Genomic DNA, 15,551 nt, shown 5'->3' on the forward strand with positions numbered 1-15,551 from the left:
CGTGCACCTTTCTTATCTCTGGGTAATCGCGCTTTCGGTAAGGAGCAACTGAAGAACTTCGTAGTTTTCGGCGGCATCTGCTTCGCGCGTGTAGTACGGTCGGCTGAGATTTATCCGACCAATTCGAAACTAAGCGACGAGAATCAAATTGCGGAGGTTTATCCCGGTTAAACCTAGTTATCCGAGCCTAATATCCGTTAAGCATGACTACACGGTCATACTGATGTTTCTTCTCAATGCGAGCATCTCGATTTTCTTTGGATTTTGCCTCGAGTCGATCACTATTTCTCTTCGCTGCTGTCTCTCGGTGAATTGTAGCAGCTGGATGGTGGGACTCATCCTGACCCCTACGCTGAAGCAATGACGCACTTGTAGCGGCAGGCACCTCAATCATGCCGAGACTGAGCAACCAAGCGCAGGTGAAACAGTTGTTAAACATCCATCTAGTCGCATGATATCACAGCGGAGAGCCTCCATGTTTATGATCGGGATGACTGGCCGTGCTAAGAATGAAGAATTAAAAGAATTAAGAGGGCAATAGCGGGGGCAGGAGCACCCGCGCTATGCAAGTTCCGACGGCTCAAGGTCACATGTGTAAACCTTCGGAGTTAAAGTGCGAAGAGTTGAGCTAGGCTCTAAAACGACGCGAAAGAGCATGGACAAAGGAACACACAAGACAGGACGCGTGCTGTCGTGTGTTGTGTCTTCCTTCGTACACGTTCTTTTGCGCTGTTCTTTCGTCAATTAACAATGAACCAACTAGACCCGATACAAAGTTCTGATTCAAACTAAGCCACTATTAATTGTAGCGAGGATGTTGCCGAGGTTTTTTCAGTAGAGATAAGAATAGTTTCTAGCAGCAGACAGGCACCAACCATTCAGGTGCTGCAATTGACCTCGAGTCGAACCCTTGATGCACTCTAAAGTAGCTGGCGGAAAAGTTGTCTTAGCGCGGACAGCATCCACCAGAGTGACCTATCCCGATCACAGATCTCAAGAATATAAGAATAGCAGGTTTACAAAAGTAAGACTGGCAGCCGTGAGCGGCACGCTGATCCCGCGCTGGCGGCCGTATATATTTGATTGCTTCATCTGAGCGCTCCGTGTCCGCCCGTCAGCGCCCACCGTTCTGTCCATGCTTGTTACGTTATAACCTAGTGTGCTGTACTTGGACCTACTTTAGATGTCAAGAGAAGACACTGCCTGGTCGAGGGACCTCTCTTCTGTCCCTGGCGGTTTCTAGTCAGCAACGCCTAGATGCGTATTTTGACAGCCGAGGAGTGACGGGCACACCGGCCGCGCTACCGAATGCAGTTACTAACTGCTCTGCGACATTGACCCTTCGTCGAACCGCGTAGCGTCATTCCTGTCGAGGTGACAGTATCCGAAGTTTTGCAATGTGGAGAATTTTTTTGTCTGTTATTTAAAGGATGAGTTGATTAAATCTTCGTAACTATTTGATCAATTGATGAATTAGAAACATGAAAAAATGGAACAATTGGAATATTAAGGTTTAAAGGTGTCAAAATGCTCAGAATAAAAAACCAGTTCTTAGTGATGTTAATGAAGAAAATTTTGAGCTTGTAATTGATTAATTGAAATTGAAGAACGTGTTAAAAGGTGTTAAATTGCTCAGAATGGAAAGCCAATGTTTGCTGATGCTTAGTATTGATGTATCAAATATGAAATAATAAATAAAATAAAAAAGAAGGAAATGATAGCAGACATATAAAATAAACAAATAAATGAAAGAATGAAAGAATAAAATTAAAAATTTTGAACGTGAAACAAGCAAATGTCGTCCGTCCGTCCGTCCGTCCGTCCGTCCGTCCGTCCGTCCGTCCGTGTGTGTGTGTGTGTGTGTGTGTGTGTGTGTGTGTGTGTGTGTGTGTGTGTGTGTGTGTGTGTGTGTGTGTGTGTGTGTGTGTGTGTGTGTGTGTGTGTGTGTGTGTGTGTGTGTGTGTGTGTGTGTGTGTGTGTGTGTGTGTGTGTGTGTGTGTGCGTGCGTGCGTGCGTGCGTGCGTGCGTGCGTGCGTGCGTGCGTGCGTGCGTGCGTGCGTGCGTGCGTGCGTGCGTGCGTGCGTGCGTGCGTGCGTGCGTGCGTGCGTGCGTGCGTGCGTGCGTGTGTGTGTGTGTGTGTGTGTGTGTGTGTGTGTGTGTGTGTGTGTGTGTGTGTGTGTGTGTGTGTGTGTGTGTGTGTGTGTGTGTGTGTGTGTGTGTGTGTGTGTGTGTGTGTGTGTGTGTGTGTGTGTGTGTGTGTGTGTGTGTGTGTGTGTGAGAGAGAGAGAGAGAGACGCTATTCGTCAACGGCGGAGCTTAAGTGCCCCCTTAATTTTTTATAGCAATCTAATATTAATCTGATTTTATGATCACAACCAGCTGCTCCAAGCATAACCACTGCGCAGTAATGCGAATTGACTTTTCAAATTTTCTTTCGATTCAGTCGAGTTCATATTTACCGAAGCTTTCCTTGTCACCGCTTTGCATATAAGGTTAATGCTTCAAATGTCTACTACCTGACAGCGGAAATAAACAAGAAATCGCCATATTTACAGAATCAAGTGAATTTCAGGTGAATGTCAATTAGCGAACCATCGGGCTACTCTACCAAACACACAAAAGTGAAACGCAAGCTTCGTTATTTTATCGGTCGCACTGGCAGGCATTTTGAGGCCCAGAATGCAAACCTGAGCTGCGCACTCTGGACGCGTACCCGCGACTTCGCACGCAACTTTCGAAACGGACTGGGCGTGAGTATATTACGGCACACTATTGGGATGTCATCTTTTCCTGCTTTACTAGACTGCGTGGGTTTGGCAGCCGCTTTTGCAGCGTGAAACATACAATTCGGGCGCCCTATACACAACCATTTTGCTCTCGGCACCAAGCACTACCATTTCGTACGATGGTGAAAAGTAATTTCGGTAACCATGCCCTTGTCGTAAGTCAAACACAGAATTGCGAATGCAATCTACGTACAAAACGTATCATCGAACCTATTTGTACTATAGCGTTGGTTATACATGCATTGCTCCTTCTCTCGTGTCCTCCATCGCAGCTTAAGCTTATCCTTCAAGTTCACAATGCTCCATAGCACGCAAACCAACCTAGCTGTTTTAGGTGATATGACGTTCTTTGAGATAGCTCCCAGTCAGAGGGACGTGCAGTAATGCTTGATATGATGCAAGTGACACTTGTAAAGCCGATTAGGACTGTAAACGACCGGTCGCATACACGCGTATACATTGTTTCCGTGCGCAGCTACGACGGTGCGCTGGCTGCAGAAGGGCACGTAGCAACAACATGCAGGCATTCCGAATAGAACTTGATGCTAGCAGCGACTGCTGTGATGTTAAAAAATGAAACAATCGCTTGCGAGCATTCCAAAGCAGGTTGCGGTGCGTGCACGGGTTCCACGAACGCGCACGTTGACTACGTAATTTAGTGAGGAGCGGGTATAGATAGCGTTAACGCGGGCCACGACCCCGGCCAGTCTCGAGGGAGAGTGCGGCCGGCCGTGCGCGGGCGGACTGATTAAAACATGGTCGCTGCGCACAGCTTGTGTTTATTTCATTAGATGGCGCTAACTTTTGTAAAGCTCATGCAGGCGCAGTCACTGTTCCTGAAGCTCTGGGGTTTAGAGATACCAGTGGCCGGGTGATGCAGGCGCAGTCACTGTTCCTGAAGCTCTGGGGTTTAGAGATACCAGTGGTCGGGTGAATGAACCGGCGGTGGAAGATAGCAAAAAACGACTGGAAGATTGGTGGCTTAAAAGCAGAGTAGTGACATAATGTTAGTAGTGTAGAAAGAAAAATTTAATAAATAGAATGGTGGTATAGTTAACCAATCTAAAACAATAATTAAGATATAGGGAGAAAAATGAGCATGATAGCTACTGCTACCACCCCATTTCAAAGGGGACGCTCCTATATTCCATCCATCCATCCTCTATTCAGCTTCTTATAAGAAGTTGACGACATCGTCGATGGGAGTCAGGGAATAAACGTCTTCGCGGGGCGTTATTAAGGCACTTGTAATCGACTTTAAAGCGTATAAAGCCATCCTTCGCCACGAAAATTGGAGAGGCCCACGGACTACGTTTAATTGCACCCCGCTGAAGCATCCACATGATCACCAATAGTCACTGATCATCAGTGAAAGCAGTAGACGCAGGCCAAGTAAGTAATTGGCAGGAAGGAGGAGGAGTCGTTGCAACTGTCTAGGGTCCTCAAGGTATCAGTGAGCCGGATACTACCAAGGCATTCATCACGGAAAAACAAGCAGCGACTCAGAAAAGGGCTGAAGACTGAAATCATACCGCAGCTGTCTTGGACAAAAAGCCCTGCGGAGGGCAGAAACAGGCCGTGGCCAATTTGAAATAAAACCCCTCAAAGACCTAAATGTAGCGCCATCTCTACCTTGCTCTACCAAGGCCACTTCTCCTCTCAGGCGGGGCCACGGTGCTATATGCGCTGGTCTCAATGTGAGAAGGGCGTGCTCAATTTCTTACAAAGCGGACGTGTCCGGGGCTAGGGTTCGCTCGAACTTCCCAGTGTATATTTTTGTCACGAGATGTTCCCTTTTATTTTGACTATAGCTGCCTAAACATCTGTACTAAATGATCGATGAGGTGTTACACTTGAGTGCTTTCATTATTACTTGCCAGACAGCGTGCCACACCGCGCGCGATGTCGGCATTGGTTCACCTACAACCTCCGACCCTGTGCGTCAGTCGTTCAACGGCCGCCGGCCAAAATGCACGAAAGGACTTGAACCTAAAGCTGCGAAAGCGAATCCTTCACCAGTAGTCTGCTTAGTTATTTACCTTACAGCTGTCACTGAGTTTTGAGCTACCAGTAAAGATATGGGATCCATAATGCCACAGTGTAGAGCTCTTTTACCAAGGCTTCCACTCCTTCACCCCCTACCGGGGTAAGGCTTGACTTTCTTGGCAAACCCATGCCATTTGATAAAGGCTGCCATTTTAGAGCCAAAACTTTAAGAAGGCGCCCCGAAATGCATGATTGGGTGGCACTACGCATGCACGCAGGGCATGCATCGTGCAATGTGCCACTGCCATTGCCATCGAGTCGGTACGCGTGGCTTTTGCCGTCTACGAAGCGCTTAAAAACACTTGCTGTTGCGTTGTTCTCAGCTGTGGAGGAATTAGTACCGAAGTGGAACGTGCAGCCCCCCCCCCCCCCCCCCCCCCCCCATTACTTCAGCCGGATGCATGAGGCCACTCATACATCAAAATTTTGAGAATACTTCGTCGCCCTACTCGATAAAATCGCAGCAAAACAGGTGCATATTTGTTTTCTTTTCTAGATGCGCTCGCTACCAATGTATAGAAACGATAAAGGCGCAGTATGCAAGCATATACGCGTACACTTTTACAATTTGCAAGGGGGCAGTTTAAAGACGTAGCACATACTAAACCATATAACTATAGGCAGCCAGCCCGCCTTAATATGTACCGCAGAGGTTCTTAATCCGCATCCTGTGTGTCCATGACTGCAAACAGACACGTAAATACTTTATTTATGCAATTTTACATCTGCGTGCTGAAATGAAATTGAATATGATCAACTGCTGGAAAACAGAGGTCGAAGAGATTGCGCTAGCGATAGAAAATGCGGCAGCGTTTCGCCATGGACTGGCTCCGCAAGTCGGCGCCGTCACCGACTGTATTGTCCCTGAATACTAGCTGGTCTCGTAAGCATAGCAGTTGGACTAGTTGCAGCATATTTTATATTGGGTTTTCTACTAAACATAGACTTGTACCTGATTCGTATATGCCGGCGCGTTCTGCATTGTGTGCTTCAGCAAGGGACGAATGATGAACAAACAGGTGCTGCAGCCTAACTCAGTCATAAGGTATATCCGCCTACAGAAAAAATACAAACAACATTTTCTATGAGTTATCTGTATACCTTCGCCTGTCAGAGAAAGAAATCTAGCTTTAATTCTCGGATGTTCTGGATGAAGTATTTTAATTCAATAGCCTAGCTTATACGCTGCCTAACGTTTTATTATAAGTTGCGTACATGTTGTGACAGCTGTTTAACTAGTTATGACCTAACATTTGTAGGTAAAAAAGATTTCAAAGAGAAAACATTAAAGAAGCTATAGCGACTCCACTATTGGGGACTGAAAATGCGGGGCAATGGATTTTTTTAGAAAAACAAAAACAAACACGATGTAATGAATACATGCTTACCACAGAAACATTTTTCATAATGTTATTATTGCCTGGTCATGCTGCTCTCCAAGGAAATTAATTTGTGTCTGAAAGCTGTATTAGCGGATGTATAACTCCCTTGGAGCGGCTTACGAATATTTTTACAAAGTTGGCTTAACAACACGCGTTCAAAAGCGTATTCATGTGCAATGTTCAGGGAAATTTCTCCATGCTTTTATGGGAATGCCGCAAAGATCAGCTCACTAGGGAAATCATAGAAGCGTTCAATATACAAACCCAAAAAGACGATACTTGCGTCAGTGCCGCCTCAGTGTTTTTATCTGACAACGAAATGCAATTCCTCTCTGCCAATCTGCGAATATCGCTCGACGATAACACTGTTTGATTTGCTCCTCTTCATTGTTAAGAAAGTGGTTATATTGCATTTTTTCATGCAATAAAAGTTCATTTGTAAGTTAGCGCCCGTCCCGTGTGTCTCGCTGTCTCCGTGTCTGTTTAGCGCTATGTGGCAAGAAAACTTTTATGCGATTATTATCAAAACATATTGCGACGAGACCGAAGTTATTTCAATCTAGAAAATACATACGTACGTCCTGTCGAACAGCGTTGAGCAGGCGGCTATTTGTGACGCAGCGGCGCCAGCGCTCACCATGACAGCGTACGCTTGCATCGTTCCCACGCCTCAGCAGCAGCCGTGTTGCAAATGCCGATGGAATTCGAACTTGAGGTGTCATGTATAAATCATACAGACGTCACTGCCGCCCTCGCATGGCCGGTGCGCTCTCTCTTCCCTCTCTCTTCCGTCTTCTCTGTAGCAGCGGTGGTGCACGCCGCTTTCACTCGGAGAATCAACGGTCGAACCACGATATATTTCGTCCTGTCTCGCGGATCTTAGTCCGCACCTCAGTGTGAGTGCCATTGGCCGTTTACTTTATGATATATGTTCGTAGCTAAGCTGGTTTCGGGGATCATTGGTTTATTCGACTGCCATCTTGCTAACTTTCATTGCAGGAGTAAAGACAATCGCTAGGATGGGCTCTTGCGTGCTAAGTTCCTTTTGGATTGATTCGGTTGACACCGCATGCAAGGCTTTGCTGGCCGAAAGCTAAGATAGCCATTTTTGTGTACTTTGCGGTGTATTAACTGGAAATTAATCATCTTGTCAGTCAATGGCACCTGATATAATTGAGAGAATGCGCTCATCTGCTGTTTATTCCTGCCGGAAATAAGACAAGCTTTTGCTTCGACTCTATTGCACCAAGCAGAAAATAGTGTTACCGGGAAACGCGGGACCAAAGTGATGTGCTCACTGACAAAGACGACGACCGAGAAACGCGGGCACGATGAAGCGTTGAGAAAGAGGACGACGCTGGCAGTGCGGATATTGTACGGCTACTGAAGTCTTAGCGTCGAGTTCAGCCCATCGCAGTGCCGTTACATTAAGTACATCCCCATAACAATATACACTATTCATGAATTCCATTTTCAACACACTGACTTGGACACACAAACTGTTGAAGTAATGACGAAATTTACGGCTCACGAACAGTTTGCCCAAGTTGCACTGAAAATAAAAAAACATAACTCTGCATCATACGGTTTCTTATTGTTGTATTTATGGGAAGGTGTTTTCAGCGAAAGAAAACGTGGTGATATGCAAGGTGCGCAAGCATACATCGACAAAGACTGCTGAAAGCTGCTGTCCGTATAAACAATTGTAAAAGACACATGCTAGAGATGCTGCCATTAATTTGGCGTCTTCCTTCAACCTGGGATCTGCCGGCACCTTGTCAAGGGATCCAACCACAGGTGAAGCCCTGGAAGTCTGAAAGAGTCCTGCCTAGAGCTTTTTTTTTTTCATCGCAATGTACCACATGGGCACCTAATAAACATCCATGCAACGAACCACTCTGGCATTTTTATGTACGTGTATACTTTCAGCATGTAGTATATATATAACTAGCTGCACATGTAAAATACCTTCAGAAAAGCGTACTCAGTCCTGTGGTTGACGCATGATGGCCTTAGCTGCCTCTGAGTCATAATACCCATCACAGCACAAAATATCCACAAATAAAAAGAAACATTCAGCAATAATGGGACTGGTTGCATGCCAGTGGACAAGCTTGGGTGGGCTATGTTGGGTAGCCGATCAGCCTAGCTGGATACCTGTTATTAAAGCCAGTGAGTACGTTTGGTTGCAAGTATTGGATAGCCAGTGAGGGTGGCTGGATGGCCGTTGTATAACAGATAGTGGGTATGCTGGGGTGGAATATATTGGGTAGCTTATGGAACCTGTTGCGCACACAACACACGGGGACAAGAAAGAAGAAACACGAAGGCGCGAACTTCAATTGCGACTTTATTACAAGCACGACACATGTATACGTTTCCAGAATCATGAATAGATAACGAATGACAAACCGTTTAATGCCTGCAAAGCCACACGTGCTGCATCCCAAATGCGACTCTATCGTACCCTTCCCCCATCAAAACGTTCAAATGATTATCAATTAAGGCTAACGACGGGGTACTCACACATGCCCGACCACATCTAAGAATTTCCCTGGCCTCAATAATCTCCTGGATCAGCTGACCTTTGTCGGAATAGATAATACGGCAATTATTAAACGCAGGACGGCACCCTTCGCACGACCGGCAATTTTCTGCCACATGTCCTTCTACTCCTTGCCGCACCTTGCGGCAGTGTTCTGCTAGGCATCGACTAGTTTGGCCGATGTAACATTTGCCACAAGACAAGGTTACCGAATAGACCACTCCTACGTTGCAATCAATAAATTTATTCTGATGTCTTATTGTACATTTAGCGCTATCAGGTCTAATCGGACAGCTAATCCTGCACAGTCTGCCAAGTTTTACGGGAGCTAGAAGACGACTCTCACGTTAGAGAAAAATCCTGTCTTTTTGAGGTGGTAGGATATCTGATGAATGTATGGTATGACAACCATTTTTTCCCACCTTCTTCCTTCTGCTTTCCTTTCTGCGCCGACAGCTCGTTCTTCAGCGCTCATTCTTGCCTGAGTCTTATTTTGCGGTACATGCTTTCAGTGACTTCTACCTCTTCCAAACATGACACCTCCAAGTTAAAACCTTCTTGTATCAAATGAAAGCACAATTTTCCAAGTGCTTTCGAGAGACACGATTGCGCTATGCTCCTTTTCACAAGCTTCGAGTGCGCGGCATCACGAACGAGGAGCTTTGCTAGAAACAGCACCAACGAGGTGCGGAACGCAGCGAAACGTGGGGTTGCACATGACCCGCGCGCAGTTTCTGGCACCGCGGAATACGTCATTAACACCGCTTCTTGGGCTAGTTGGTGCATACTTGAATTGTTAACTCACAGAATTCCATTTGAGAGGGATCTTGAACCAGCTGCTATTGTTCTTGGGGAAGAAGAGGACACCAGATGTTAAGAGAAATTCAACAGTGTTTGGGGACGTCTCTGTGCCAGACAACGACATGCGTCTTCTTCGAAAAGAAGCAAAATACAGTTTGGAGCTTGCTGTTCCGGCACATGAGTTTGGAGAAAAATTGACTTTAAAGTAAGAGATGAAGAGGACCAAGACCGGTGCCTTCTATAGGACGTGGACTGTTTGCGGAGTGGTTCGTCAAACAACGAAGGTGTGCTGACTGATCAAGTGTTGAAAGGTATAACTTGTTTTTTCTTTTTTTTTAGGCAGGAAAGCCTTAAGCTTGTTCAAGCTGACAAAGAGACGAGGTGTTTTGTTTTGCCTGAGAAAATGTATAACGAGAAAGCTCGTGCTGCGGTCAATAAGAACTTTGTAAAGGTCAAGAAAAGTGTTGTTAGAGTAGCGCCTGTGTCCCGTCTTCTTTCTTGTGATGTGCATGGTTCGGCGCAACTTTTTTCACCAATTCACAGCGGAATAGGAGATAGCAAACCAACAAGCAAGAAAAAAGCGCGCGAGAACACGTGACGGCGTTCAGAGAATGGTAGAATTGAAGGCCATAGGGAGGCGCAAGGAAGGAGGTAGGCAATGTTCAAAAATGGCGTTACATTTAGTTTATTGACGATCTTTAAGTAAACACTGTCGGGGTGTGCTGTGTATGACGGCGCACGCCTTAAACAAGCACCACCAAACTTTTTTGAAATCAGCCACTTTGGCGCCCGTTCGAAAGAAATTAAAACCCTGCGTAGGTCTTGAAACTTCGTTAGTGATGTCGTGCGGGCATCGAGCGAAAGTCGGAGAATTGAATTCACATGTTGTCGACACACGGCAGCTAGACAGAGGCAAGTCAGCCTCGCAGCTTGACTGTCAGAGAGGAACAATGCAACTGCAGTTTTTCATTCTGATCGAAGAACTTTTTTACACGAATACAGTAGTTCACAGGAAAATTTGTATCAAGACACGAGTCACGTTTATTAGCATACTTAATTAAATTAACAAGATTCTCAGTAGCGCGTTACAATATACCTCTTATAAAAAGCGATTTATATACAAGCCCTTAGAAATCGCCGATAATAATTATTTCAATCCACGACTCGTCGGCATATCATCAAAACATGCGGAGTGTCCACAGGCCAAGGTAAACAAGGCCCCGAGATGGTGGAATAGCTACCCCTTTAGGCATACCGAGATCAACGACTGCTGACAGGTGACTAGCTCTGATCAATGACAATGTTTTCAACCGTATGTTAACTCGCCGTCCGCGACTATAGAGAAGATGATCAACTTTCATTCGAAGAAAGTTTTTCGAAACCCATTGGACGCTTGAAGTACTAAATATACACGAAAAGCCATGGGAACACGACTCACCAGTATTCCGCTATGTGTCCTGTCCCTGTTAAACGTTTTGAGCCTAGGAGCCCAAGCGGATTGCAAATTAGCTCCCCACCCCATTCGACAATCCCCTTAATTCCTATACCTCCACGAAACATCATTCGAACAGGTACATTTGCGTGAAATAGGTCATATCCTCCGTGAAAGAAGGTTGGTAGTTGTAGATGAGTGCTTTGCGTTCTTCTTCTTGGTTTCGAAAGTGGTGGTGGTTGCGGCGAGCTGCAGAGCAAAGACGAAATAAAACGATAAGCGGTTTATTGAAAATATTCCCAGATCATGCATTGAGACTCCTACAGCAAGAACCATTTTTGTTTGCTTCTCAGAGCAGCACGCTTTGCGTAAATGCGAACGCGGCATGCAATTCCAGGTCAAGAGCACCGTGCAGGTATTGCGTCGTTGTGTTAAAGCCGTTGTGTTAAATCCGTTGTCGCATGTAGATTTCTCCTCCTCTTTCACCCATCCATGGACATCACGTTTCACTCTCTACACCACATTCTTTACCGCTTTTATATCCAAAGGCTGTCATCACGTTCCCTTTCCACGGAGCAGCCCTGACGCTCCAGCAGAACCAACGCCAACGTGAGACGATTTGTTCTGAACTAGACCTTCTAACTGCCACCTATACCAGCATACATATCGACTCGGTCATGTCAAGTGGTCTCATCCCGTCACACACTCCATTGACCAATCAAAGCTCGGTCGTATCGCGTGACCTTCTAAGAATCAACGCCGCTAGAGAATCTTTCGAAAGCCGTGCCGCGGTGGCTCAGTAATTAGGGCGCTCGTATTCCGATCCCAGGGATGTGTGTGCGATTTCGGCTGTGACTGCTACTTTGAAAAAAAAAGGCGTCTGTGTGCTATTCGATGTCACTTCTCGTCGAAGAACCACAGGTGGTGAAAACTTCCGGAGCCCTTTCGAATAGCCTTAATCCTCAAATGAGCAGAGCAGCCTTCATCGAAAGATGAACACTATAACCTCGATTAAACCTACCCACTTGTGCGCAGTCTCCAGCAGGTCACGGTACACTGAGTTATGGCTGTGGAAAAGGGGCCACAGGGGGCCCTTCTAGGCAGGATGTCTCGGGACGACATCTAGATGACGGTGGTGGCCGCATATTGATAAACAGAAAATCTGATGTTCAGAGAACCAGTTTGGTTTGTTTGTAGGATGAAACGTCCTAAAGCAACTCATACAATGAGAGACACCTAGTGGAGAGCTTCGAAAATTTCGACCACTTCGTGTTCTTCAACGTGAATTGACACCGCACAGTACACAGGCGCCTTGATTTCCGCTGCCCCAAAAAAGCGATCGCTGCCGCCGGGATTCGATCCCGCTTTCTTGGATTCAGCATTCAAGCCCCGTAACCACTGAGCAGCCACATAAAATTAAACAAAAAACGCTTGAGTACTGAGATACCTGCGCGTGTTAAAGATGCAATAAGCGGTCAACATTAGTTTGGTGCCTTCATCAATCAGCATCGTTGAATTCATGTGGCAATCACCAGCGTGTATTTGACAGGGCCCTACGTTCTACCGGTGATGCTCAGTGACATACGCTGAAGCCGTAGTTGTGTTATTTTCGACATTCCTCAGGCTGATTCCCGAAATCAGTATACCTACGTCACTTGAGAGTTTTCGTAAAAGAAACCATGTGTTTAATGAGATTATTGGATAGGTTGTAATTCCTTGCTTCGTTTAAATGAGCCTATTGGTCATAATGAAGCATTTAGTGTAGTACGTCTTACACGTCTCCAGTGTGTCTTTCCCTTGCTCTCTCTTTTTCTACTGCAATACACAACACGGCGGAAAAGACAAACAATGTGAAGGTGGCGGCCAAATAAATTCGTGACCTCGACGTGACAGCATCCGTTTAGGTGTACAGATGCGCCAAGCATAAATTAGGCCGCATATACGTAATACTCAGACATCTACAAGACAAACCGAAATGGTCTCGTTTCCTTAGCCATTTCTGCCATTTATACGTGTTCTAACGATGAACGCCGTCATAGCGACAATTCCGCAGGTCTGCTGATGAATTGATATTCATTGCTTGCTCAAGCAGACGACTTCTGCCGAGCGCTTTTGAGCAGCCGGCTGGCCACCTGGTGGTGGCGAAAGTTATTGGCCCACGTGGGAGGCCGCCACTGACCACTTGTCTATCTTACACATTGGTTGCGACAAACTTCACAGTGGTATATAAAAACAATAACGAAAAACAATCTAGACGTCACCGTAATCAGGTGAAGTCCGACCTCTGACGAAGGAAGGCAGGAAAGAAGAAAATAGTAAAGGATGCAGGATGTGTACCAAGGTTAGATATCGGTATGTGTGCACAGTGTTCTCGGCATGTGTGTACATAAAGCATTTCAGCAAGATATTTGAAATAAATATAAATAAAAACGCAAACTCTCTCTGTGTCGGTCCTTCTTTGTTCCGTGTTAAGTGATTAAGCGGCATAAACAAGAAACTTACCAAATATGCCATCATCGTAAGCCTGCTTTACACCAAGTTTAGGACAAAGACTTTTCCAATGCCTCTGGTTCTGCGTGAGCTGTGATTCGCAGACGTGCTATTGCGCGCGAGCTCCATTGCTGGAGCAAAAGGCGCTAGCGTTCGTCTAAAGGAGAAAGGCGGATCACGTGACTTATGTCATGCAGCTGAGGCAATCATTCTATGAATTTGTGCAATTCAAAAGTTAAAAGTTGCGTTTTTCTGTGCTAACGAGTGCCAACCTCGTATATTTCCGCGTAGCATCGTCGCTGAGGTTACTGCAGTTTATTTACGCTCTTGTCACGGTCCATTACTTCTCTGTACCTCAATGAGAGGTATGCAACAGGACCCTGCGTAAGCTTTCCTTACTACGCGAACAATAGCCTTAGAGAAGCTTGGTTATTCAAGCTACAAATGAGAAAGAAGCGACCAAGATACTTTGTTGGGCGAGTTGGTACTTATTCATTATTAATATAAACAGCGCGAACACGAAGACAAAGGACAAGATAAAAGAAAGCCACAGTAAAAGCGCTGACTCACAACTATGCCTAAGCCCTTTACTCCAAGGCCCAGAAAAAGCAAACATGAAGAAAACGAAACATGTCACGTGAAACAGGGGTTGCTTCACGTGACTGTTTCGTTTTCTTCATGTTTGTTTTTTCTGGGCCTTGGAGTAAAGGGCTTAGGCATAGTTGTGAGTCAGCGCTTTTACTGTGGCTTTCTTTTATCTTGTCCTTTGTCTTCGTGTTCGCGCTGTTTATATTAATAATGAAGAAAGAAGCGAGTGGTTATTTTCATGTGTAGTGTAAACATTTTATCGAGCAAGGTTTCGTCGATGGAGTTTGTGCTATTGGTGCTAACAGTTCATGAGTAGGGGCCGCAACATCGACGAGCGCCTTTATGTTCTTAGGTTTATCATTAGTGACGCTAAGGAAGCCCGATCGATGAAAGCATGGGAAAAGATGCTGGCTTTTCCTCGGAGAAATACCCTCAGAAGTGTTCGCCAAAAAGCCAGGAGGTCTCAAATTCTTCTCGATGAAGGCGTCGCCCGACAACGAATGTTGCACTCAAATTAACTGATTCTACCATTACGCGCAGCGTTATACATGATGAGTTGTTTTGGGCAGCTTCAGAAGCACGGAAGTAGTACTTTCAAATCACAGAATAAGATAATTAACAAGAGATAAAATACTACATATACTGAAGTGCAGAGGTAAGCGTTAACAAAACTACCCTGCGCGAGGCAGAGGATTTTGTTGACCCTAAGCTGCAGTCATAGCATCCTAGGCACAGGAATCTGTTGCCTGGATCACACTTCTACACAACTGCGCCTCTACACAACAACGTCAATCGCACTGCCTAACTTTCCCACACAACAACGTTCAAAATACATGTCGAACGGCGCCGCTTCCGCCCACACTACCCAAATGTGTTCCGTAGTGTTCAAAACCCTGGACACAGTGGCTTAATTCTTGTACATGTGTCCAGTTCAAAAAGCATGGATGCCAATCATAACAGGGTGTTTCGGGTACCTTCTCCCACGAAGAAGTTTGCGAGGTACTGGGAGAAGAGCGCAGTGTCGCTGTTGTGGTGCAGGTGGTTGCGACCGGGTGTATGGGTTCCCCACTCGAACACGGCCATCTCTGGGTGGAACTGCACGGCGTAAAATGGCTCCGATATGCCTGCGAGGAATGGAGAGCGCTATATTCTTGCGCTGTCACTTCGCTCGCGTGGTATCTTGAAAGCGTCTATGGTGCACTCGGTACTGAACAGAGGCAGCCGCCTTCTTTGGCTTCATATAGGGGATTGGATGCACTAACATTACGCTGCTTGCGAGGAATAGGCAATCAATGGGTTTGGATATTAGTCATTCAATGGCATGTCTCTGGTAGGTGGTAGTTGGCAGGTGGGCCGGCTAGGCTCTGATTACTCTGCGAGTTTAGAGACGTCACGAAACCACGTGACAATGCAGGAGCTCGCAACTCGGGCTTATAATTTCAGATGGGAGGTTGGGACGACTATCAAACCCAGCGGGACTC

At 46.0% G+C, this 15,551-nt stretch overlaps 1 protein-coding gene across 1 annotated transcript in view; it reads right to left on the bottom strand.

Annotated features, from left to right (window-relative positions):
- Positions 1–15,551, bottom strand: part of LOC146189804 (gamma-glutamyl hydrolase-like) — a 39,143-nt gene that overhangs the window by 21,771 nt on the left and 1,821 nt on the right. The window contains exon 3 of the mRNA XM_084603326.1: positions 15,045–15,194. Within this exon, the coding sequence (XP_084459452.1) occupies positions 15,045–15,194 (150 nt within the window). The remainder of the gene's footprint in view (positions 1–15,044; positions 15,195–15,551) is intronic.

Source organism: Amblyomma maculatum, chromosome 5 (assembly GCF_055883805.1).
Source record: "Amblyomma maculatum isolate TAMU_Amacu chromosome 5, ASM5588380v1, whole genome shotgun sequence".
NCBI lineage: Eukaryota > Metazoa > Arthropoda > Arachnida > Ixodida > Ixodidae > Amblyomma > Amblyomma maculatum.